This window comes from Amblyomma americanum, chromosome 4, assembly GCF_052857255.1.
Source record: "Amblyomma americanum isolate KBUSLIRL-KWMA chromosome 4, ASM5285725v1, whole genome shotgun sequence".
Taxonomy (NCBI): domain Eukaryota; kingdom Metazoa; phylum Arthropoda; class Arachnida; order Ixodida; family Ixodidae; genus Amblyomma; species Amblyomma americanum.
In genome coordinates, this window is record NC_135500.1 from 212,368,743 (window position 1) to 212,395,228 (window position 26,486).

Sequence of the window (26,486 nt, forward strand, 5' to 3'; positions counted from 1 at the left end):
TTAGCGTTTGCCTCAGTGCTAGTTGGCTTAGGATTAAAGTTGGATTACTTCATGCGCAACACACGGCTCAAAGCGCATAAATTTAGGTGGACGGGACGAGCGCTTGAAGAAATTCATTTAGAAATTATATAGTGGTTGTAGGCGAATAACACGCAACAAAACCACGCAATAAAGTTAGGTGTCTATAATCCATACAGTTAACGCGCACTATTGGCTTCCACAGCCTAAGACCATGATCTTCTAATACGTGCTTGTGCCTGAAAATTTTACCCTGCACTTCGCCGGGCTGATTCTGCGTATTTACTACTGTAGCTACCCGTACTCGCAGCTATAGCAACTCACAGCTGTGGGTACTCTGCGTGTCGGGAAACAACGCGGTACTGGCATACCGAAATGTTTCGCATTATGGAGCAAGTTCCCAGAGGAATTCAACCTCAGCAGGCTCCCAAAGAATCCACGTGTGCGCATGAACACCTGTGTATCTCCCCATGTTGGAGCATGTGCGTAAGCGCTTCGGTATTTGCGCGGAAGACTGTCTTGGTGTCGTCGAAAAGCTGGCGCTTTTCAAAGGTACGGCAATGCTTTCCAATAGGAGCTTAAGGGGCCTCAGAAAGAAAACAAAAAAGGAAAGAAAAATTACACATCCAGTTTTAGTAAACAAATGGATGAACTCCGCATCCATATCAATATTATCACTGTTAGACTACCCACTTTCACTGCAGGACAAAGGCTTTCCCATTGTAGTCAAATCAGCTCTGTCCAGTTCCAGCAGCTGCCGCCTTATTCCCGCATATTTCCAAATCCCATCATCTATGCACCTGACTCTCTGCGGCCTCATGCTACGTTTAGTTTATCTTGGGACCCACATTTTTATCCTAAAAGGCCATCGCTTATCTTCCCTTCGCATTACACGCCCTGCTCATGTCCATTTGCTCATCTTGAATACAGCAAATATATCATTAACTCGTGTTTGTTTCTTAAACAAGCATACGTTGCCCCTTTATGATTTTCTCGTTCTTTAGTCCGCTACTCTCTGTGGGCCTTGAAGCTTCGCGCAAAGAATTTTAAATAGAGCGTCGCTGAAGCCCTAGTCGGCTTAATTGCGTCGCACTAGCTGTAATCCCGCACAGCTCCAATACATCCTGCTTCCGCTGAAGCCCTAGTTGGCTAAATTGCGTCGCACAACCTGTAATCCCACACAGCTCCAATACATCCTGCTTCAAGACACGACACCGAGCTCAACGAACAGCGCGTCCATAACATAGCCTTGCAAATCACGCCTACGCCAAGATCGATCGCCTTGGGGAGAGGTAGAGAAGAGGCGGAAGCAGGCCTGCAGGCACTCACCTCCCCGAGGCCCTGGATGACGCGGATGGCGATGAGCGCACCGTAGTGGGCCCTGGAGGCGATGGGGATGACCAGCGTGAGCACCGCGGTGAGGAACACGCCCAGGCCGAACATCCACCGGGCGCCCAGCACCTCGGCGATGCGGCCGCCGGGAAGCTGGGTGATGACGTAGCCGTAGAAGAAGGAGCCCAGGATTATGCCCTGGGTGTAGCTGTCCCACTCGAACTCGCCCGTGTCCTGCACGCCACGGAGAGAGCAATCGGGAAATCGGGGCTCCTGGCGACGTTTAAGCCGCTCCGAGTGGTCACGCATAGGGGCCTCGTGGCGTTAATTCACGAACTCTGCGGACTACTGATCATATCGTAGTGGATGGCTCCGGGTTAACTCCGATCACGTTGAGCTCTTTAACATGCGCCTAAATTTCAGCATCCCGACATTTTTGGCATTTTGCCTCCACCGAAACGCGGAAGCCACGATAGATATCGAACCCGCGATTTCGTGATCAAATCCATACATCGCATAACCACACAGAGCATATACATGTACCTTAACTTTTATTGGAAGTTCAAAGATGAGCATGATTACTTTGATTTTGTTTCCGTCATACAGACGTACAAGAACCTTCGTTTCCATAAAGAAAGGGGGCTGTAAGAGGAAGAGAAAAACTGCATGCAACGTTCCTACATATTTTGAACGAGAGCTAGCCAGTTTATTATTATTGACATTAGGGGAGCACGTTACGTAATGCCGTGGTAAACACCAAGACAAATGATTCATTGCAACGAAGCGAACACCGGTAAAAACTTTTCTGATTCGTGTTTTCCACTTTGCGTATTTTAGCACAGAACTACAATACGCACGCTAAATGAAATTTTTGTCTGCATTTTGCGCTCGGCAGTTGCTAAAGTCTACAGTCTTCGACTTTTTCTGTTGTCTTGCCTATGATTTATGATGTAATTTCTAGAAACTCCTGCGTCCTGGCGACACACACTATTAAATAGAAGTTGCCGAAGACAAACAACGCAAAGAACCCAATGTATAGTTTATATATTTTTTTACGGCTAGCAGACAAAAACACGGCAGTAGACAAATCTATAAAGAAAGGTTTCGAAAAAAAAATATGATAACACGCTGACATTATATTAGTAGTTTAAATACTCGCAATGCTGGGAAAGCTGGGAATCAGAAAGTAAAAATTTTCTGTAACGCTCTATCACTTATTATCGCATTTAGAAACCCCGAAAAATAAGACTCTTTCAACTTGTAGTAATGCAAACAAATAAATTTTATAACTTAGGCACCCCTGTTACGGCTTACAAAGCGAAGACAGGCTGGAACAGTTGGCAGGACAGTGCATCCTAAACAACCGCAGCAATGCACGAAACTGGACGGTTTTTCCAATGCTCGACCCGCCGTGGCTTGCTGATTTGGCTTAGCTCTGTGAACAGCAGGTGGAGATCCGTTGTTGATACAACACGCTAAGACTTGCCAGAGACCACTTGGCACGGCGCCTGATCATTACCATACCATTTTCGTCCGTACTTACGCATGAATTTCAGGCAGGAATTACGTGAACGGGGCCACTTTTCGGTATCGCAACTGGTTTGAAGAAGGTAGACTGAAACGAGTGCTTCTAGAAGCCTGTGTTACTCCCGTGTGGTGGTAGAGAGTACTTAGCAGCAACGCTCGTTGCACGGTATTGAAATTAAAGAAAAAATAACCATCTGCTTTTGCAGTCGCTTCTAAAACTCACCGCCTTTTGCTCCGTGTTGTTCGCATACGTGTCCGTTCCATTGGCATAACCGTAGAAGCATTCCGAGTGGTTGTGGTTTTTGTCCCCGGAGTCGACGCTTTTCACCATGGCAACAAGCGCGACGCTAAGGTTGACACGAAGAGAGTACACGTTCAAAAGGCCGAGGAACCCCATGAGAACGAAAATGTGCCGGCATGGTATGAAGTCTGAAAAGGAAAAAAAATGTTTGCAAACAATTATTTCAGTATCTGTACGCATTAACCAGCCGCCCTATACATAGCGTTATTTACGCAGAAGAAAATCTCAATCCGAGAATTCTGTCTGATAAATGCGATGGGACCCCTTTAATTATTGTAGGCAACAATTAGCATAATGAAAGCAATGTGATATTAACAGTCATTTCCAGTGGTTTATTCTAGGCCTGGATTGTACTTCGAATCATTGGGAAGCAATCGGTTCAAGTTGCAATACAGTAATCAGATGATTATGGATCGATGAAAGCATAATAAGACGATATGTAGATTGAGATGCCAAAGCCCGTATGGGGAAGGCTCTAAATTGTTTTAGGCCGCCGAAAAGCCACTATATTAAACGCTGTCTGTATATTATAGCTACTGCGAAAAAGGCGCGCTAGCTTCGTTTTACTGCTCATCTTGAAAGTTAATGTATCGCTGCCAGTTGCAGTCAACGCTACTAATTGGAATAGTTTCGCAACAGTGTCTGCGAACAAACGGTCCGGGGCATGTCAGAGAAACCTAAATGGCGTTAAAAAATTTACAATGTATATCGTCTCCCCTATTTCATGCCGGAAAAAAATACACGAGCCATACTGATGCGGGCACGTCAAACGCCGCGCCTCATTTCAAACACACGTGTTGCATCGAATTATTATCCGCGCCTTTCCAAGCAATGTCTATGCTTTGCCTTTTGCGCTTCAGACAGCTTTCATTGAACGTTTAATTACGGTCCCCAATTATTAGCAGGCTACAAACTATGGCTTTGAGGCGACGCGTACGTCGTCATTAAGTAAGTCACGCGTTGTCACAACCAATGTGACATGCATGAGCTGATGACCGCCAGTTGTGTACATGCAGTGCATCACAATTTCTGCTAAAAGCTTATGACAAAAAGTTTAGAACTGTTGTGGATACATTGCAGAGCCTGGAAGTAAATTTCGGAGAAGACATACACTGCAGTTCCATTGGAAAAGGTGTTTACATTATTTACCAACAGTGCAATGAAGACGTTCTTGATTTTAAAATATGTTATTTTTATATAGCACTTTTAAACAACCACAGTAAACCTAACTTCAAGCGCCATACTTCAGGCAGCATAGAGTGGCTGGTAGCATTAAGATAAGGCCAACGAAACCACGTGTGTTCGTGAACAAAGTGACTCGCAAGTACTTGCCGGCGAGGTTTTAATAGACCTTGTTCCGATGGGTACTACAAGCGTTTCATGCAAGGAAACCGGGATCCAACTTTAGCTCTGGCAGCCATATGCTCAGCCAGTACGATGTACTCAATTATCCCGGCGACCGAGGTTAAATGTGATGGATTGAAAATTAGAAACAAGACACGTTTCATAGCCGACTCGAGCCAACTCTTGATTAGGGCCCACAGAATACCTCCAAATATTTTCACACATAAAAATAATAGTGCATACTAAGATGGCAATCCTGGGCAAGACATGTAAAATAATTAAATTTTTTTCTTCTGAAACGCGTACAACCGGAAAATTAAATCTCTGAAACGTTATCCTATCTCTTGCAGCTATTCGTTTTTTCGCCATAGCATCGTATAAAAACCAATAACTTCAAATGTATTTCACTTACATTGTCGGATTTGTCGTATAAGCGTAGCCTGAAAAATGTTTTTAAAAAATGCAGAATGCGTTCCTTTTGAAGGCGACTTAATTTCGCGAATATGGATCTCAGAACCATTCATTCGTTAACTCCTTTTTGATGCCCGCCGGAAGGTCTGTGAATAAGATATCAGTGCTTATAAAAAGAATACAATTCGTTCTCTTCAAATGCAATTAATGTGTCCTAAATTGGTTCCGTTGTTGTGAGCAGCGAATTTTTCAGCGAGCTATACTCCTACCGAAAAAGAAAAGAGGAGGTGAAAAATGGAAACTTTCGCAATCTGCAAAGCAGAATCTGCATATTTCAGACACCCAACGACTCTTGCAGCCCGCCAGCCGAATTTGACAGAAGATTTTTTTTTTATCTAAAGCAGCTTTCCTGCACAATGGAAAATGTTTTTGACGTTTGACGTCATCCATGAGTGCAGCAAAGCTATAGAATAATTCGGTGTCCCTTTGCAACATTTTATACATGTTGCAATAAAACATACTGAAGCTCACATTTTTATGACAACAGGCCGCCGGGCAAGATAATTTCGGTTCAATGTAGCAAAAATTCCATCCTTAAAAAAAGTACACAAAGCAAAAGCCTTTTCCACCTCATTTAGTGACCCTCTGCAATAATCATGGCTTTGTTAGACCCCGATGTTCTTGAGATAAAGTATGCTCTAGCGTGGGGACAAGCGTCTGCATTTAGGGAGAGAAAAATTCCAAAATGTTTTGAAGATAAATTAATTTCCCGCATTAGATGAGACTTGCCCCACCCACGTTAAAGCCTATAATCCGCTCTTGTGTGCTCTTACGGTAATGTTTCCTAGAACTATTTTTTATTAATTGCAGCAAAAAAAAAAAGACCATGCGCTGATTCAGCTTGCGCAGTGCCGCATCATAGATATAAACAACAAAAAAGGTGCCGCTTTGTATTCCTTTCATGAAGAATTAAATAAAAGTTTCGAAGAATAAGGGTGCAAGGAGCGACAGTACAAGCGACTCTAGCAGACGCGTTTTAAAGGATGGAGACCTATACTTAGGGCGTAAATTCACGGCAACATATTTGAAACTCCTTTACACTATCACGCATAGTGAGGAAGCAGGAAAGGTTTGAGGCAGGGTAACGTTCCTTTTCTTTCTGTTATTATAAGTGCACTGATGTTTGTGCCTAGAAAAAAAATCTGATTTCCCGACCGATCAAAATCGCATCTCCACGCTTACTGAAAGAGGACGTAGGTTTTGCCCGCGTCAGCTCTCACGGCAGCTAACCGACACGTACCACAGAACAAGCTTTCCTTGCTCGAAGTGTTCTCGGAGCAAGCTCTTTAATCTGTGGACGTTGCGGAGCTCTCTTCGGCCTCATTTTAAACGTGGGCTTGTCAGGCGGTCCTTTTTCCTCGGGCGTGCAGGCCTGACGGTAAAGAAGCCACTAGTTTTGTCCCGTGGTGTTTGCTCTATAAATAACGGCCCACTCCGTTCGGCCAGAACGAGTAGTTTTGTCGCGGTTACGAGATAAAGGGGAGTACAGTGAGGAGCGACACGTTCTTCGCGGCCCGCACAAGGAATACGATTGCTCTTTTCGAGGAAAGACTGCGAGCGCTGAACGCGTCTCGCACGTTCAGGCGCCCACAGAGGGACGCACCCGAAATATGTGCAAGCTGCTTCTTTGAAGTGGAATTAGAGTCGAGTGGAACGACAGGCATTAAAGTTAGGAATACGCCTAGAAATGAATAATATCCAGACCAACTAGAGCGCGCTTGTTCGATATTTGCTTCTGGTTTTTGAGGCGTTGGCTGACAATTGGGACTCGAAGGTAATTGCGATCCTATCGTAGCAATATAGGTCCCATGTTCTTTCTGTTTCGAAAATTTTAGCCACAAGCGAGCGAATGAAAATATGCATCACTGCAGCTGCCATACACGCAGTGTACACTCACAGTTTTGAGGTCAAAGCCCTCGTTCGCCCCCTCCCCCTCCTCACTCACGAATCTGAAGGCCATTCAGGGCCAGGCGCGTTTATTCTTCGTTTTCTTTCTATCTGCCTGGCCGAAAACCGTTATCAGCTGAGTGGCTGTTCAGTACGGCACAGATACCCGACAATAGCTTGTCGGCCTCCAACGAAACATTGACCTCCTGTGTATGTGCTACGTGCGGTATTGTGATTACACTAGTGAAATAGCAATTTTCATACATTCTATAACTAATGGAAGCACAGGTGAGAATAGTTAGCACTTTCCTTGAAGAATTGTTTGCGCTAACATGCATGAAAGACTCGAGCACTACGCAGCGACTCGCACGTCATGATATAAATTTGTCTGACACAGCCAGTAGCAGAGACGCACTCCAACCTCAAACGAAAGCACGCGCACCGGCTTACACCTTGTGATTTCTTGTTCGGTACAAATTTTGACGTTCGAAGTTCGAATTCATTTCAACATGAGCTTCAGTACAGTTCAATGCTCTGTCGTTACTTTTAAAAGAGCGGTTATGTGTTCGATGGCCCTTGGGTAAACACCATTAAAAATACTTGCCACTTTATTTTATGGTCGCCGAAACGCGCAAAGCAATGCGAATCGCAGTACTAAATGGAACTTGTCCTGGAAATAGGTTGAATTGTAAGTTCACTGGTTATTGCCCTGTATTTCAGCACTCGGAGAGCATTCCATGTAAGTCTATGCCTCTCTTTACCCGACTTATAGGGTCACATGGTAGAGCTGCAATGCCTCCTGATTTTTACCCTCATTACACTCTTCATTACAGGAATGCTGTGCTGACCTTGTTACATGTAAGAGTCGGAAATCAGTTGACATTGCCAACTCAAAGTCGGAGTTTCCGCAGGCCTACAGGAATTTGTAGGATGCTGGACGAGAAAAAATAATATGCCCTTAATAGCCAAAAGCAAAAGTTGCAACGATTTTAAAAGATGATTTAAAGGGTGGAGGTAAAAAGGGGCCTAAGGGGCGTGTTTACGGACTGGGCCACGCTCTGAGTTCCTTTTTTGAGCGACGCTTCTGTTGTTTTGTAACTGCCTCAAAGAATGCAACTCTCCCTCGGCCCTCACGTCACGTGAAAGAAACAAAAAGAAAGATCGTCACAACGCTCACAGGAACGTTTGAAAAGCAGCTGTTATTTTTTCCATGTCGACCTCTACGCTGAAAAAAGGAAAACCGTGTCAACGGACCGTACCCACGAATAAAACGTTTATACAGGGGCGGAAGTTAAAAACATACCGAAAGAAATACTGGAGCGAAATAAGCACTGCAAGTCTTCTTGGATAAATCTGTCAGAAGCGTCCAGCGATTACGGCTTGTGCTTAGACGAGCAAGAAATAATACTTATTTTTGTATTCCGTAATCTCGCAGTAGGAAAGTGCACACCTGTGGTTCTTTTTTTTTTCTAGATTTCTAAAGTCCCAGCGAGTCGGTATCATTCGGAGGTAGAATTTCGTGTCTCACACAGCACATCATTTTTCCCGGCAGGTGGCTGCATTGTAGCCGTGGATAACAGTCTTCCTCCCTCACAAGAGCAAGATTTTATGCAGCTGCTGCCGCCATGCCACAAGAAGTTGTCACTGAGCTTAGTATCTAACAGATTGCTCCAAACTTTTCTTTTGAAATGCTGGCTTGTGAAGGAAATCTGAGGGTAACTATGTGAAGATTAGTATTTTCAGTACACCCGATGCACAAACTGACGGCGGAATCATTCGGTATCGTGGGCAATGGTAAAAAAAATAATGTGGATGATGAGCCTGTAAATTGCTGAGAAAGGGTAGAACATCAACGCGCCAAAAGTAATGCATCGAACACTGGACTTGAAAAGTTATGATAATAATGGGCTACAGAATAGCAAAGAAACAAAACTAAAAAAAAGATGCTTCTCGCTCATATTCAAAGGCATGACCGTTAGTTACTCGCCAATAAGCAATTTCATGTCCCTCTGCTTTTGAGTCTGCCATCAAGTGGCACAGCACAGGCTCAAGATCAAACAGGTCAAAAGCCCTACAAAAAATAAAAAAATAAAACGATAAAGAACGCCCTGGTCTTGACTTAGTGCTTACAATTATGCGTGACCAAGTTTGTATTCGTGGCTTCAATGATAAGCTGCGGCTGTCGTACTTCTAGGGAGGAGAAACGCACAAGCAACCGCACACTTAGATATTCGTAGATAACCCTTATGTGACATCCTACATAATTGGAGCAGCGAACAAACAGGGGAGCACCTCATGTGACTCGCGGTGATCGATTCTCTTTGTCGAGATGTGCTTAAAGCACAGGTATAGCTTTGTCACGCAAAGACTACGCTAATTCATAAATATTTTACAAGAAAAAAGCGCTGAAAGGCACGAGTTTAGCACCTCAATAGCGGAACAGAGCAGGCACTTACCGAAGAATCTTTCTCCTTTGCGGTGTTTCCTGATCTTGGGAGGTGAAACCGCGGGAAACGCGGCGCCGTCTTTCTGGGCGGGCTTCATCATTAAGGCAGTGCTCTCTTCGGCGGAGTTCTGGCAGTCTGGGTTGAGAAGAAAGTATCCTGTGAGCACAGTTCACCTCCTATTTCAGTGTTATTTTGCTCCAAACAGCAAATCATTTTTTCTCTTCGCATCACTGCTTGCGTCGGGTCAGAGACAGCAGCCCTTTCCGCAATGTGTAGTAATTGCAAGCGTCCCATATAAAAGTTCACCGGGATGTCTTGAGAGAATGACACGATATATTCCTATCTGATCAATACGCCATAAAAGGTTTGGTCCTATACAAATGTTCGCATGCAGCGTTCAGCAGCTGCAATGCGGCCTCAAGCAACCTAGCTGTTCTGCCGATCGAATTTGGAAGCTTTTGTTTAGCATATTCACCGGAAGCCGTCGAACACTCTTTCAGATGGAATCACCGGAAACTGCATTGTGACAGTAAATATAAAAGTACTTCCAGAAAGAAGTCTGTAGCAATGGCGAGTCATTACTCTTACGAGGCTGAGTAAAAAAAACGAAGAGTGCGAAAACAAAAACAAAGCGAGCCAGCAACTAACTTACCGCGGCAAGTTGATTTAACAGCCAATACAGACTCTAATTTTTCATTGGACTCACAGGTGATGACCCGTGATGATCGACATCCAAAATGAACAAACCTCGACGCCAACGCCAAGATTCCTTTGAATAGGTGCCGCGCATCATGCAGCCGTTGCTCCTGCAGAGTCTGCTCTGACTCGGAACGGAAAGAAACTTCATTAAGGAAGGCTTTTGAAATTTTCGCGTGAAAATTCGCGGATGACGCGAACTTTACAGAGGTTCTGTTGATTCCGACGTTCCTTCAGCCAGGATACGAACATGGAGGACGTTAGATCAAACGAACGGGTCAATGGCTTTCGCTTTGCTGTCACGAAGCGGCACGTGTCACCTACGGCGGGCTGCAACCGCCGCTTTCTTTCCAAGCACGACAGGAAACAAAACGGGCTAATGAGCACAATTTCAGTTCTCGTCTACTGCTCAGGCTTCACGCGCTCGTTTCATTACCTCGGTCGTTCGCCTGTAGCTGATACTGACGCATAATATACTAGAGCATAACTAATTTGCGAACCCAGTAATGCCTGAGCATTGAACATGTAGTGTGAAAGTCGTGAATTTTAAGCATTTATTCGTTACTGGCCCTTGCTTTCCTGAATTTTAAACAAAAATGTGATAGATATTTGAACACATACTTAAAATTGGCAAACTAGGATTATTTTTGAACATCTGAAAACAATGAACCAGCGGACACATACGTGAAACATTCACTACAGCAAGATCGAAACTAAAAATCATTGAACCACCATACTGATACGGTAGTATTTCCGTTGAATGTTTGGGTTTTCGAGCAAGAGCTTGAGCTCTTGCTAGAAACAAGGTATCCACACTTGCGCAGCCTTTATAGCACATAATATGCGGTAGATCACATGGTTAATCTAGCTAACAGCTTTTCGAGGAAAACCGCAAGTTAAACGCAAGCGAGCAAGAACGGTGCTCTCGATATACTTACGTAACACGCAGTGAGGCACAAATTTGCCCGCTGGCAATGTCGATAATGTTTCGTTCACGGAGGCGCGCACTGCGACGCAGCGGCCACGTAAGTCCCTAAACACATGCGCACATGTCCGCAGGGAACGCGGCTTGTCACATCCGCAAACTGACAGCGGCAGCACCGCAGGGGAGCGATCCAACCAGAGTTATTTCAGCACAGACGGGAGGGCACTGCACTGGACCGAGCTCCACGACGGCGCGCTCTGCCAAAGCCGTCCAAACGCGATCCACAGCAACGACGAGAATGTACGGCCACTATCGAGAAAAGCGGCGGCGGCGTACGGAACGCCGAGCTCGTTGCTCGGTTTGCGGCTGGAACGTGCGTGTCTGCCTGCCAGATTGCCTCCTCCACTCGCCAAGTATAGCGACCTTGTTTCGCGCGACTGGCTGAAGCCGAAAGGTTAGCTCGCTCGCTTCTACCTGCCCCACGCCTGAGGGTAGGCGCAGCTGTTTCATTTCCACTTTCTTTCTTTCTGCCTTTCTGTTTTTTTCTTTTCTAGTTGGTTCTCCTCAGTTTCCGCGAGCGCTCAGGTAACGGGAACGGCTCCGGCGACCGGTCTGTAGATGCGGAGGGAGCGATGCCAGAATGTCGCCAAGAGAGAGAGAGGGAGAGAAAGCAAAGAAGAAAGAGGTGAGAGGAGCGAATAGAAAGGAGGCGGGTGGATAACTCGCGCACGCGGCGGATCGCCTGAAAGTGAGTGGCGTGGCCGCCGTGGAGGCGAAGTGGAACGGCGTGAACAATGAAGAGCGAACCCTGACGCAATTTGGACGCCAGTTCGCGCAGCTTATGCGCGTTGGATTCACTTGGCCCCAAAGAAGGCGTGATAGACGGAGGTGCGTGTCTGTGCTCGATGTTTGTCTCGGCAGTTTTTGTGTGTTTGTGTGTGTGGGAGGTTTTGTGAAGTTCGCTTCGTGCTTTTTTGCCAGACAGAATGCGCTCTCCTGCCAGGCGTGTTGTCATAACCTTATTTATAAAGAGGGCTGATCTTTGTCTTTCCACTGTTTCTTTCTCATGTCAGCATTCGGAAGCTCTTATCAACAGCAGCATGGTAGGAGGTAATGCTATTATAAACTGCAAAAGTAGTTTATTACATTGCACAGTTACCAACGAAGGAAAGCAGCCAAATTTAAGCTGACTTCTTTTTTTGTCAATGAAATTCGGTTCCTGCTTGTGCCTTTAAACCATTTTTAGGGCCTTGGAAACGTGGTCTCACTTGTTCCATGTGGATATCCTCATGTCCGAAAGTTAGGTATGATACTCTATGCGCTTGTGATGTCCTTCATAAAAATGAATTGTTCATTCCTGGTGCGTAGTGGCTGTGAAGGAGCTGCGCAATAAAACGTAGTAAAAGTTGACACGTTAGACGAAACACAGTTTTGGGTCGAAAGAAAGTTGGGTAGTATTCAAGGACTATGCTCGGGTTCAACCTCAGAACCTAAGTTATTACCCACGTGCACAAATTGGCCTGCCAGGACATGGCTGCCGTTGAAAACACTCTTGTACATACATGTAATAAATTGCGCACAGCTCAATGTACCAAAATCGTCCTATTTGCCTCATCTATTCTCGTTCTTTCCCGTAATTCTTTCCTGGAATGAAGTGCAAGGTGAGGGGCATAATCTCCAGACTCCATATTCGCCCTTCCTTGCATTAAAGGCTTCTCTCTAGCCCACTATTTCATGTGGGAGGGCAGGCAAGAAATGTATGCCTAAATACAGGCGTAAAATATGTTTTTGGACTGCCAAAAATACTGTTCGTTTCTTACGTGAAAAATTGCATCGGTGTAAAATAGCGAAGATAATATAAGCTCACTCAAAGCTTCTGACGGGAAGCACGTTTGTAAATACTATGAAATTTGCCTCGCTTAACTTCGACATATCACTGCAGCACGAAAACTCGACTACTGATTGGCACAGGGCGCAGCACAAACTAGGCGCGCGCGTTCGTTTTGCACAGGTCGCTGCCAACAAGGAGACGTTAGAGTGACTCACGGAGAATAGCGAATTGTGCCACAACACGCACACATACGGCACTTACAGCACGCACGCACAAAAATTCCGTAACATGGAGTGTGCCCATAGCCATTAAGCCTAACGATTCTGCAGATGGGCTTCGAGCCTAGGCCATCCTTTGATCTTAACGCTAAAAAAAAAAAAATAGAAGCACCACTGGCGCGGCTTTTATGACGGCGCGACCGCAGCAAATGCAACAACACGAAAAGAGATGAAACCACTTCGGGATGAGGCTGAAACAATTTCGGTGGGAACCACTTCCAGCGTACAAGCGGCGTAACGCTTTCGTTTTACGCGCTAGTCAGCCGTAACAGAGATCTTTATGCCCAACGGAAAGGGTCGACTGAGAGCAATAATTTCTTGCGATAGAGCGGCGGCTACTCTGTGGTGGTCCGCTGAGAAGGCATGCGCAACATTTTATCTTTATCAGGGATGCCGCAGCGTGAGCAAGCCCTATCAAGAAGTGTGCTACTAAACTGAAGCCTATATTATCGATTTCAATCAGGCCGCAGTCATCGCCTCTTCATGTACGCGCCATTTCAGTGAGATATGGGCGACATCTTCTCGCGCAACTAGAGCACTAGCTGCCCTCAATGCTGAGTAGGACAACACAGTTCTTGTGGCGACATGGAGGGAGCATCTACACGTTCAAGCAGATAAGGAATGACGTTCCTTCATACGCATGCAGCCATTGTTTTATGCGATATGCCTACGGCTGCTTGCATACTTATCGGTCGATTAATGCTGTTCGGAGATTCACGGGGTTTAACGTCCCGTCTCGTTGAATCACATTCTAAAACATACAGCTCAAAGATATGCTGGCCCACAGATATATGGACTCACGCGATAACAAACGTAGCTAGATTAACTGGGCTCAGGCTTGAAGAAACTAGCGTATTTCTGTCTTTGTTCTTCTGTCCCGAGGAATTAACGCTGGTAAATGTGTTCATTAACCACAAACATGTGCGCTAACTTTGAATAAATTGTTTTTCTTTTTCCGAAACGCTTTAGACGTACTTATGGATTTACGTCACAAGTGCCCTATCGCGCATCCCATGCACACATACGTCACCTTATGAATAGGTTTTCGTTGAGGTGAAAAGAAAGAGATTAAGTTATGACACAATCTGTCACTAGATTTCTTATGTGATGGCTCTCCATGTATGAAAAAGTCCTAACCATTTCTACATTGAACTCTACCTCAAATGTTGGACAATCCCTCATCGTGGGTGCACGCTACTTCCACAGGACAACACTGTGATGTCTTCGGATACCTTAATGATAAACTAAGAACGAGTCCTGAGATAAGGGGGGGGGGGGGATAGCATGCCGCATTGTCAGCGCTGCTTTCAAGTGTTTACACATGATTTTATCAGGCTGATAATTGAAGCAGCTACCAGAATTCACGTAGAGTTTGGAACACTTCGTGCCTCTGTCCTTTTTCGAGAGGAGTTAACTTTCCCAAAGGTGACCTAGTGTGCGCATGGTATGAGTGGCAGGTCATTAATGTGGCACGATTGCACAGCCTTCCATAACAAGTTTGCGGAGCGCAACTCTGGTGAAGAAATTTAATTCCTTCGCATTTAGAGCGCATTGCTCGCGATTTAATGGTACACTGCGCAAATTTCACGCTCACGAGTAGCTTGCGTTCAACTATTCAAGACTGCGTGTAAGTATGGCGGTTGAATTCTGGTTTTGTTGGTAATATCGCGTTCCAAAAGCTTCAGACTGCAGGTATACACATCTCGAGCGCAGCTATTTTGATTTTTTTTTTAAATTTAGTATTCGCGTGTGTGCCTTGCTCTCAGTCCTTGGGGTGCGTTCTGCAACTTTTATTGAAACCCAGCGGTAACGAAACCCTCTGCTCTATGAACGTCATCTATCGCAGTGTATTTAACCCTTCAAGCCATGCACATTTACCGCTGCCCCTTCGTCAGTTGCTTCACAATATTTGTACGTAGTTTTATTTTTCTTTCACTATAAAACACAGGAATACAAAGCTGTGTGGCAGTACCTGGCTCAAAGAACTCTTTCTAATTTATAGCTCTTCTGTGGACACTCCTTAAAAGGAGAGGAAAGTTCAATTATTTTTTGAATAATAAAAGGCGCCAGAAGACAGAAGCGGTGGTAATAAGTTACGGTGTAAGGATTTTTTTTTGTCATCATATGCGTACGACGCTATGATTATGAGTTGTTATGAAAGCCTGGATATTCTCTTATGCGGCACACACCGCTTCGAGAAGTTAGCTGAGTTAACTGAGAGAATTAATGCAACTATTAACACATTGACTGTCCCTTGCTGTAAACTATTGGGTGCCGCTGCTCTGAATATTTACCACAAAAAGAAAATTCTATCACCAGTATGCGTCGGCATCATACAAAATAAATTGCGCTGTTAAAACAAAGTGATTTTGGAAAGATCACATGTATAAATTGTGCTGCTGTGGAGTAAATTAACCATGCAGCTTTTCTTAAACATTTACAGGTGGCTAAAACATTAACAATTCTTGGCATGGCGAAATCATTGCTGCGTAACTTTAAGAACTGTGAAAACACTTCTTTCATTTTGTCTTAATCGGACGTCCTGAGCTATTTTCCGCCTCAAGGCATAAAAGGAGCACTTCTTCGACGCACCAAGAATAGCGCTCAGTTTACATTCACTCCGCCCCTTATTCGTCGTTTCTACCTGCTCTACGCGCATCGGGCCCTCAAAGCGAATTGGGCAACCATGTACCCGCACAATATTTGCTAGCGTCTTCTTGCAATGAGATCACCCGTCGCCGATGAGGTTCGGTTGCGCCATTGTATCGGCCTTGCTGACCCCGCCTTGCGCCTTTCAATTTCCGGTCGCGGTAGGTCATTTATTTTCTCTCTTTTTTTTTTTTAAAGAGGCGAATATAGAAGGAGGGCGAACGCAAAGACTTGTCCTTCGAGGAGAACGGTGCTGTGTATAGGAATGCAAGGACACTGAATGGGACCCAGTAATTTGACCAGTAGGAAGTGGTGCAGCACGAACAAACTGAGACGACCAGGGGTGTCACAAACTACAACCGTCCGCTCAAAGTTAAACGTCAATCTCAGCTAGCGGGAATAAGCCCACGCGGAACCGTTACTAGTAACACGGCCGTCATTAAGGATTCTCTGAAAGGAGCATGCCGGCTTGCACAAGGCTGCAGCTCGGGTTTTGCCGAATCTTGACGAACACTGTTGTCTCCTCAAAAAAAAAAAAACATGCCATCATGAAACATGCTATTTAAACCAATAAGACAACTGCAGGTTTTACGCTTTAGCCCTTACCAAGCGACACTCATTCGTGTGAAAGTGTGAAAATAAACCTATTATTTATGTCTATGAGGCCCGCGTTTAGGGATTTGCGTTTGAGTGCTTTTTGACATGAGTGGAGAGCACAATGCAAAAGCTTTCAAACGTGATTTGCGGAATAATTTCGTGACCAGGAATGTCTCGAGAGATTCTGACCTCCTCACCGTTATCCCGCCAGCTGTATGCCCTTCAAGACAAACGTCTCTTCTACTGCGTGATCTCCAATTAAAATTGTTTTGCGCCAGTTTTAACATAACCTGCCTACTTAACCAGTGACGCTGGGTTTTTTGATAGTGTTGTTCAAGAACTGTAGAATAATTAAGCTATTATTCGGTTCGCATTACGGGCAAACATGCGCCTTTTGGTTTTCGTTGTCAAACCTATCTTGCAGTGCATCACAGTTTTTAGCATCCCATTCAATGGCGTATCTCTACAATTTTGTTCCAAGTCGCCATGTCATGCTTGCTTACGCTTTGCATCGAATTTGAATTTCATGCAGACTCCACAGTGCGTAGTACCGCCAATGCGAATTTTCTTACAGATATCGTGACAAAAGAGATGCTGTAGTTCTCAATTTTCTTCTAAGCAACTTTTTTTTAGCACAAACAGGTGAAATGTCAGACACAGGTTTATGTGAAGAAAGTTATATTATTTAAACTATGCAGAGACGCGATGAGGACGCGGGTGGTGCATTTGACCTGCGAAGCCAAGTCTTCTTCGCATAGCCTATCCATCAGCTCCTGCAGTTTAATTCAGGCTCGCCTACGATGAAATTAAGATGTGAAAACCGGCCTTTAAGAATTACCCAATTCAGAATAAGCGAGCCACTTCTCGAAGCGAGGAAGCCTGCGGAAAAAGCGACTCACTTGACACGATTAACCAGGTTATTTTTCTTTCAGAAAGCAGCCGCTAGGTGTGGTTAAACGCGGCAATGATTTCGGAGTGTATGCAGCTTTTAACCGACTTCCCAAAGGCCGGAAGCATTGGTAGACCGTGCACAAACAGAAACTCACTGGCTAATGGCTCGGAAAAACGGCTTCTTACGGCGCAAAGGCTCGGCAGGCGGCGACCAACTTCACACAAAGAGGCCAGCTGCGCTAAGGGACTTCAAAGGGGACGTGAAAGGTGGGCGTGACTGAAGGAGGAAGCACGTGCTCACGCATGCTTGCGGGGTGAGCCAACAGGCCTCACAGGAACTCGGAAAGCGTTTCGCTTCCCACGCCACAGCCGGTGAAAAATGAGTTGTCCGGAGAAACTATGCGCAGCGCTTTTACCTTGCATCGGCTTTCTTTTTTTTTTCTTCGCTTCCCTAGTTTCAGAACACAACGTATCTACAGCGGTTCGCCGTGAAAAAGCGACGAGTGGTCGTGAATCATCCTTGCAGGTGCAACATGTGCCCCGTTCAGCGGAAAATGCGTAGGAGGCAACAGTTTTATCATCAACAGGTGTTTCTGTCGCAGCTACTCAGCGCGGAGCGTATCGGATCACTCCGCAGTGTGGAAGAGGCAGCAACAAAGAGGTATTTAAAGACAACAGCCTCTCAACAGCTGTACCGCTAGCGATGACAAACGTTCAGAAGCAGCAGTGCCAATGTCGCTAGGCAACTCCTCGCACCCTCCAGCACGTTAGACCACGTGTGTTTACTGACAGAGCCGCGCGGCACTCACCGCCAAGACGCAGAGCGGATGACACCAGAGGACGACTTGGCGCGTAAGCTCGCCGAGTGTGGACCGTCTCGAAGACCGCCTCTCGGGGTACCGTCTCGCTAACGCAGGCCTAAGCGACTGCAGAATCAAGCCACGAGCCTCGGGGCACCGCCGGTCATATAAGCGAAAGAAGCGAGCTTGGCGTCTAAGTCCTCCACTGGCAGAACGAGGAGGGGGAGATCGAAGACCCCCTGGGGTCCTCACAGGCGAGGCGATGATAGCACGCGTCAGCTGCTTGGTCACCGAGACGTCCCAATGCCGAAGCGCGCTGGCGCGCGCTCTAGCTTCTTGGAGTCGCCGATCGCAACTGCCGTCGCTCCCTCGGGGAGTGCGCGGCGCTCATCTCTCGCGCCAAGCGAAGCGAGAGGAGGAGGAGGATTGGCGGCGTGTACACCGCGCCGCTCTCCGCTACAGCGCGCGCCTGTCTTTAGTCTCCCGTGCGGATTCGGTAAATAGAGGACGGCTCTTTCGACGGTCGCCTCCTATTTTTGTTCCTTTTTTCCTTTCCGGCAATCGGGGAACGGAGGGACGCGAGGGAAACGACGTGGCTCGTTCCTTACCCTTGCTGCCGGTCTGGATGACGGCGACTCCCTCTCGAAGTGCGCCTCCGTTCAGAGATGGTCCTCGAGACTGGCCTCGCCGCTGGGCTTCTGCTCACGAGTGAGCGTACCGCAAGCCGACACGAGGGAGAGACGATGCTGACGTAGCAATCGCGATAACGGCGCGACCATTACCACGTGGCCTGATGGACGGGAAAACGTTCCGCCGGGTTCCGATAACGATAGGTGACACTTGTATTGTTTTCTTTGTTGTTCATTAGATTCGTCCAGGCATCATTTTGCGGATGCCATTCATTTTGAGAGATATTCGGGGAAAAATACGAGCATTTGTGGGGAAGTGTTTTGCTTCAACCGGAAGCCTTCCCTATTTGCTTCAGCCGCACATAAACGCTGCGCATGACGTGAGACACGGATGCTTTCATAGTGCGCTGTCAGCAGGCCCAAGGGGTGGCGCTGAAACTGCTTTCGGCGTCGGACACTAAGATGGACGCTATCAGGCAACACGACCTCAGCCGTTCTCAAGCTTGCGTCTTCGAGGCGAGAAAATACAGTGTAACACGATGAACACACTGATGGATAGCGCGCTTGTGTTTTGATAGCTGTTTTGTTCTTTGTTGCTAGTGGCAGCGCGTGGAAGCCATCAGTATGTACAGCCGACTAGCCACAACTGCCGCCTTGCTTGAACAAAATACATCGTTTCGATGAAGATTCATTCAAGAGTTATAATGCACGGGGGTGTCAAGAACGCTCTGACGCTTTTCGGTAGTAATTCCTGCCACCCGAAACGTTGTCGCGTGCCGTATTCGTGGATGGCAGGCTTCGGGGAAGACACGGTTAAAACAAAATAAATCCGGAACGAGGCGGATGCTTTCCTTCCGATAACGAGCCCGAGAGGTGCCCACGTCCTGTGATAAGTGCCTTCCACGCTAGGCTAGACGCCTACGAGTGGATCTTACGGCGATTACGTACACGTGTAGGGTTTCCTATCGCGACCGCATTGTGTTACGAAGATTTGTGTAACGGGCAACGCATGTTCGATAACTTTTCACGAAAAATGGGCAGTCGTATCGGCGTAACGTTTCGCGGATGCCACGCGTCACATTGCGACGTAACGTATGAGGAAATTGAGAAAAGCTGCAAAGGACACGCAAGTCCCCTACTCATTCGACCCCTTTATGTAGCAGCTAAGCGCAGAGTGGCAGGGCATGCGATAGACGAGTCACGAATGTGTTTTTATTGTTAATGCTAAAAGTGACCGGCCCTCCCTTCTGGCTCAGTCATTTTCTTTTGATTCACATAGACATTAGTGGGGCTGGGGTCTGAATGTGGCTTCACCAAACTCCTTCTAAAATTATGGAACCGCTCATTATTAACAAAAGGCCGCCGCGGTGGCTGAGTGGTTATGGCGCTCGGCTGCTGGCCTGTAAGACGCAGGTTCGATCCCGGCCGCGGCGGTCGAATTGCGATGAAGGCGAAATTCTAGAGGCCCGTGTACTGTGCGTTGTCAGTGCACGTTAAAGAAGCCCAGCTGGTCGAAATTTCCGGAGCCCTTCCTTACGGCGTCTCTCATAGCATGAGTTGCTTTGAGACGTTAAACCCCCATAAACCATTATTAAGAATGTTTGACAAGGAACTTTTGGGGACTTGCCCGCTTCGTCCCTTTCGGGGTTTGTTTCTCTGCGGTGTGTTTGCTAGTTCCCTTAACCCTGAAGGGAGGGCGCCAGCGTCGCAGCGACAAGAGCGCCACGGATGGCGTGACTGCTGCGCGCGCGAGGGAGACAACTCTCTCTCCGGGTCGGAAACGCGACGAATGTGGATGTTTCGCGCAGCGCTCCGCTCTCCGCCAGCGAGGCGAGGCTTCAAGCGGAACCATTTGGATGTCAGCTTCTCCCCTGCCCTAGCGTGGGTGAACGTTCGCCCGTAACTTTGCCGGTAGGTCGGACGACCTCGATTACTTACCGTACATTGTTCCTAGCTGGAGTTATTGTTATTGCAGCAATAAATTACTTGTCCGTGTCAGAGTGTCGTTCCTTTGTTCCCCCCTCCGAGCAAGGCCCGCCGTGGTCGGTGTGCGATCACGGGGTGTGGTCGGCGGTTTTCAACTGTGTTAGTCGCGGTTTAGCGGAGAAAACGTATTACAACCCCAAAACTCCAAGAACACCGCAGGTAAAAAAACAAGAAGTATGTTCTTCATAACCAGCTATAGAAATCTTCCCGGGCATTGTATGCGCTCTTACCTTGGTAAGCACGAGCCAGGTAAATCAATTTGAGTGTTAAGAGGCTATAGTCGGATACAAAGAAGCAGCAGATGCCCCACAAAGCAGACCCTCTTGACGTTGACTGGTTTTCATGATGGGGTGTTTAATTCGATTAAGCCGCGGTTGGTCCCGATTCATCTGCCACCGCCTGCGATTTCTCGCTAGCAGGCCAAAGAGGATCAATCAAGGAAGAATCGGTCGAAGCCTTTGGCTGGAGGGGCTCATTTGAAGGAGATTTGCCACTTCGTTGTTGAGTTGTATCCTACTATAGTTGTTGCGATCCGTTCTTCATAGGACTTGTGAAAAGAGAGCGCTTCCGCAGATGCTTGGAAATCTCCTCTTTTCAGTGCGAGAGCCCTACTTCACGAGGTCTAACCGGCTCACTGGTTTGTGTGAAACGTGACCTTGAGGGTGACCTTGGGCAAATTATACATCAAATAATTATCGCCGTGACTGGGATTGGAATCCGCAGCAGCGAGAACAGGTTAGCTTCGCTGGCCACTGCACGGGAGCCCTATGCTATTGCCGCAGCTGATCACGCCTCGTGTTAAACTGCAACACACTCGCTCGCTGTGCATTGCGCACCTTAGTCTTCTTCAGCTTGTATTACTATCGAACTAATATAGAAACGCTCACGCTGTGCATTGCACGTCGTCGTCTTCATCAACTAATACTACTGTCGAACTGATATGGCTGCCAGACGTGCCGACGACCCAGCAAAGCAAAACCATGAGCCAACAAGGCTAAACTCATGCTTTCACACGGCTACTTGGTTTAAGTAAGTAAAAAATCTACCTACGACTTTTCTTCACTTACTGTTTATGTATTCCTGAAAAAGTGGATGGCCACCGAATTTCGGCCTATCGAGGAGTGTTCCTGAGCCAGAAATGCCTCGTTGGAGCAAAGAGTATAACGGAGAGACTGTTAAAGGTTAGCGTTATTCAAAGACACATTTGATTTTTATCAAGAAAGTTCAGCACTTATGGGCTCCGCACGAAATTTCGGCAGCATTTTCATGCGTCATTGTCAAATACTTTCATGATCGTTTCTAACATTTATATCTAAGTAAGGAGTGTTTTCTGGCTGGCTACTCGGTGGGAATCATTCTCTTTCTAAACTGCACGAAAAAAAAAACGAGGACAAAGGAGAAGACCGCACACACGCGAGCACACACACACACAAACACACTAGACTAATGCAGGAGGAAGCCACGATCTGGCGGCATGTTCAGTCCCACTCATACCTTGCATTAATACACCGTTTTTACACTACTCAATTCCAGGACAAAGTTTTCACGCGGCCTGGAGTTCCCCTCTCTATTTCACGCAACGTGAGCCCTCCAACATCATCCATCCCCTCCACATGACTGAAGACCTGGGAAGCTGCGCTGCACAGCTCGCAACTGGGTGACCAAGGTCGCCTAGTAGTACGAGCCAGGGCAGCGGCACTCAGAAAAGTTGCTGAAGGCTCCAGTGCTGTCTGTGTCTCAATAAATGTTTTCACTATCACCACTCCTTTGTACCCGTTTTTATTTTCTCGCAGCAACTGACTCAAAAACTGCTAGAAAGACAAATCGCATGTTATCTGAATACCTTATTGCTCCCGAACGTAGGAGGCTGTATCAGTTCGTATATTCCTTCGTTCACACCCCTAATCACCCTCCCGCCTCCTGAAGCTGACGGGTGTGCACTTCGAGATTACTGAACAAATTACTGTAACCTTTGAACGACCAAATTATGAAAAGATCGAGGGAAACCGTCGTATTTGTTACATTATGAGAACTAACGCACCCACATGAACAGTGTAAGTTTGCGACATCTTTAGCGCCTCTGTAATTTAAGAAATCGGTGTGTCGTGGCAATTTGGCGCACTTGTCCCACCTAGCAGTAGTTTTTTTTTTTATATCAACTCGCAGGTCGGTACTTTTTATGAATATGTAGAGACGGTTGTTGCTCGCGTTCAGACAGATGTTTAAATTGCATTTCAAGCAAGGAGACTCTATTTGGTCCTTAGTGTGAAATCCCTGGTGCCTTTTGGAGCGAATAGCCTCACTACGCTAGATGAAGCAGTCGTTGCGTAGGCCGGAGAATGACCTAGAACGACCTTCAGCACAACGACTTTAGCCCCGTACGACCATATGTGGTACAGTTACGGTGGCGCACCCATGACCTTTAGTCGACCTTTGACATTGGGTGACCTGTGGGTTGACCTTTCACCTTTAGAACATCCGATGGGGTGATATGAAGCCACGTGACGATATCCGATGGGGGTGTCCCAAGACCACGTGATACCACGTCATAGCGACGTAGTCGTGTGGGTATATGTAGAACGGCTGTTGCGAGCGTGTAGCAGAGCTGCCATGGACGAGCATCAGACACTTAGCAAGCGTCCTTGCTTTTCGCTGAATTCCAGGGTTAGCCAAGTTAAGCCACTGCCAATTTTTTGCAGTAGTAATGTAATGCTTTTGGAGCGGCCTGTTCTTAACCACTTCACTGCATTTCATTGCTCTTTTTCCACTATTACAGCGGAATAAACTCAGGCTTCCTTTGTGCTGTCCTTCTCGTCACGGCTGCAAGTGCTTTTACTACGCTATTCAATCGTTTTGAAAAGTTCGCTAGCAGTCTGGGTCGCCATTATTGATGTCAATGGGGCAGCAGTCATCAGCCTATTTCCTGGCACAACAAGGAAACAACTTGGGGGCTGTAGAAAAAACAAGGGTCCAAGTTTGCAGCTAGTCGAGGAAGAGAGCCCCAGGGCTCGCATGTCCTCCTACTCTGTCAAAAATATTCAGTCCAGAGACAGAGAAATTGCTCGCAAAAGAAGGTGAAGATTTTAATAATTGTTGGGCTTTTCCAAGGTTATGCGTACTTGTCACGCGCGTTTAAACTTAAGTGGCAGCAAGCTCAGAGCCTTGTTTGTTTCCATCAGTCGCCCTGTACGCGCTACCCGCTTATTCTGCAATCGGCGAATGCTTCAACCTGCACAAGCAAGCGTCACGTAAACGTTTCTTCAGGCATCAAGAGTAGAGGCAGGTTCTATTACTCCTTCAGTGCCAGGATAAACGAAAAAATTCTCCAGCACAATACTTTTGAGTATATTTTCCCGAAAGAGAGAGAATGCCGCATACGTCCATTGTCGCCAATTAGCGACAAACCGCAGATTAAGCAGAATTTAATAAAGAACATGAGTTTCAAGCACCCCGGAACGACACAAGCATTGCCAAGGGGGCCGAAAGAGTCACAAATTCATACTCTTCTTATTCCTGTTTTTTACCTTCTGTAATTTAGGCAATTACTTTTCGTAATATTTGGTTTCTCTCCCACGAGGATCTCCTATGTGATTGGCAGCATTATTAAACAAAACATATAAATAAAGCAAACAAAACCCGTTCTCCGAGTTCCGTTTACAAAGAATTTGTCTCTGCGAATACCTTCTCACTTAGGTGGAAGGCTATACTTACGTACACGCGAGTTTTTTCGCTCACATAGCACGTCACTTTGTGTTGCCAGCTGCTCGAAATTCCTGCTCTGTTTCAGCCTGATGGCCTCGCGAGAATGCACGGCGCAGCTTTCGACAAAGCAGCCACCTGTTGCTACGATGTCACACGTGTCGACGATACTAGTGAACGTCGAAACGCCTCGACGCCTTCCAGGTTCACCGGCAAACACGCACTAACGTACAGTTGTGGAGAATCATGCAGCTCGAGAAGCCACTGCGGTGTCATCAAACAGGAGGGACTGTGTCAATAGGAGCTGCGCCGACGCATCAGCCCTCCTCCGCGATATCGGCACCTTTGACAGCAAACACTACACTCGAGTGATGGCTGCAATCTCGGAAGACTTCTGTCCCTTCCTTCGAGTGTCCTGAAGAGGGTACCGCCAAACAACGCCCGTGACCGCCATAAGTCATACCCCCCTTTTCAGAGGGAAATAATACTAGGCACGAAAACCACCTATGAAGCAGCAGTCTTTGAAGCGGCTACGTTGGAAGTTTTTTTTTTTTTTCAAATGCACATAATGAAACTGGCGCTTTTTAATCCTGTAATGCTTATTTGTTACCATACTAAAAAAAAAACTATACTTATTCTACTCCGTTTCAGATATGGAAAACCACGCCTTGTGACAAACAATAAGAGCTTCCTTTCTACACTGACGATGAGGTGGTGGCGCTGTTTAGTTCAGAATCAGTTTAAATAAAGGTTAAATTATTATTCCTTATTTTCTTTTCAAATACACGCAGAATCCCTCCATAAATCGCTGGTAAGACCCGTCATTTTCAATAATATACAGAAACTGTAAATCCGGTGTTATTTCTTGATTAGAAAACTAGTAGCAGCAGGCTTTATCTTCAAATATGTTTTGGTGTTCAGCTTTATTACGGTTGTTTTTGCAGTTAGAGGAATTAGCCATGACCACACGTTTTCTCGAAAACAAAAGTGTGCTTTTTCACAAGATCGGAAGGATTGACTGTAGCAAAACGAGTACGAATACAAAATTACGATTTCATGTGTCCTTTTGCTTTCAGTCCTGCCATGCCTGTGTGTTAGCCGTCAGTGCGAAAGAAATTTTTGACTGCCAAAGATGCCTTATCCACACGAAGAACTGTTTTAGAGCAGCATAGTTAATCGGGGGATATAACCACATATAGTTATGCCAATCTACGTTCTGTGGTGCAACTTTACAATAGCATCATTCGGCAAGAAAGGCTTCCCGTGAGCGATGACAAAAGAAATGAATAGCTCTGGTTAGAGCACGAAAAATGAACGGTTAAGGTCTTCCTTAAATTGTCTTAGGTTCGCTGGTAGCTTCCCCACCGTAGCTTAGTTCAGCTGTTGCCAGTGGCGAAACGCATAACGGAAGGGCTGCTCTCCATATTTAACCCAATATTTAACCCAAGGTCATGGCTTAAACTTGTGTAGTGTTTAAACTGAACCGGCTGAAAACCCTGCAAACAGTGCAACGACCAAGTAGTTGGCAACTGTCGCGCAGAACTCACAAAAGAAAGCCTGAAACAGTTAAAACCTAACAAAGCACTCATAGTCTTGCCTTGCTATCAGCCACAAATTCGACCACGTTAAGACATAATTTGGCGTCAGAAACCTGCAAAACACAAGCAATGCACCTATTCATCCTGAGTATCAAACCAAGCCAGCACCTTTTTTTTGGCTGCTGTAAGCTAGACGCAAACAAGACCAAAACGCGATTGACAAATACAAATGCCACGTTACCAGCTTTTACCGACTACCTCGGGGGGGCTTTTAGGGTAAGTAGGGAAGCAAAAAGCCATACTTGGTTGTCCGTGGTCCATGACGCGTAAGCTGGGCGCTGTTCGACACACTGCATTAACAGTGCGGCAACGTGAGCCCTCTACGGGCGAACGAAAAGGGAACCACGTGTAGAGGGGGGGGGGACCCTTGAACGCCTTTCAACAACCTCTTATAGATAGCAGTAAGCTAAGCGGTGATGGCCCCGATTAAGGACTACGTCGCAATATCGGTGCGTTTGCCCGATAAAGGCGCGAAGAAGCCCATGACACGGTATATGTCCGGCTGGCCCTTTTGGGCACTTGGGCGTTGTGATTCGGCACCACTTCAGCTAAGGAATGCGCGCCCAGCCTTTTGATGCTC

At 46.4% G+C, this 26,486-nt stretch overlaps 1 protein-coding gene across 5 annotated transcripts in view; it reads right to left on the reverse strand.

Annotated features, from left to right (window-relative positions):
- LOC144129261 (sialin-like) overlaps nt 1–26,238 on the reverse strand; it is a 44,490-nt gene extending 18,252 nt beyond the window's left edge. Inside the window, exons 1-4 of one of the 5 annotated variants that reach the window (XM_077663277.1) lie at nt 26,149–26,238; nt 9,337–9,462; nt 3,101–3,306; nt 1,348–1,584 (exon numbers count right to left, since the gene is read on the reverse strand). In XM_077663277.1, coding sequence (XP_077519403.1) covers nt 1,348–1,584; nt 3,101–3,306; nt 9,337–9,462; nt 26,149–26,167 — 588 coding nt within the window. In that variant the 5' untranslated portion in view covers nt 26,168–26,238. Of the gene's footprint in view, nt 1–1,347; nt 1,585–3,100; nt 3,307–9,336; nt 9,463–10,961; nt 11,327–18,003; nt 18,358–18,602; nt 18,736–26,087 lie in introns of those variants that run through there. The other 4 variants (XM_077663279.1, XM_077663278.1, XM_077663280.1 and 1 more) reach the window with 4 other exon arrangements.
- Nucleotides 26,239–26,486: the final 248 nt, after the last annotated feature.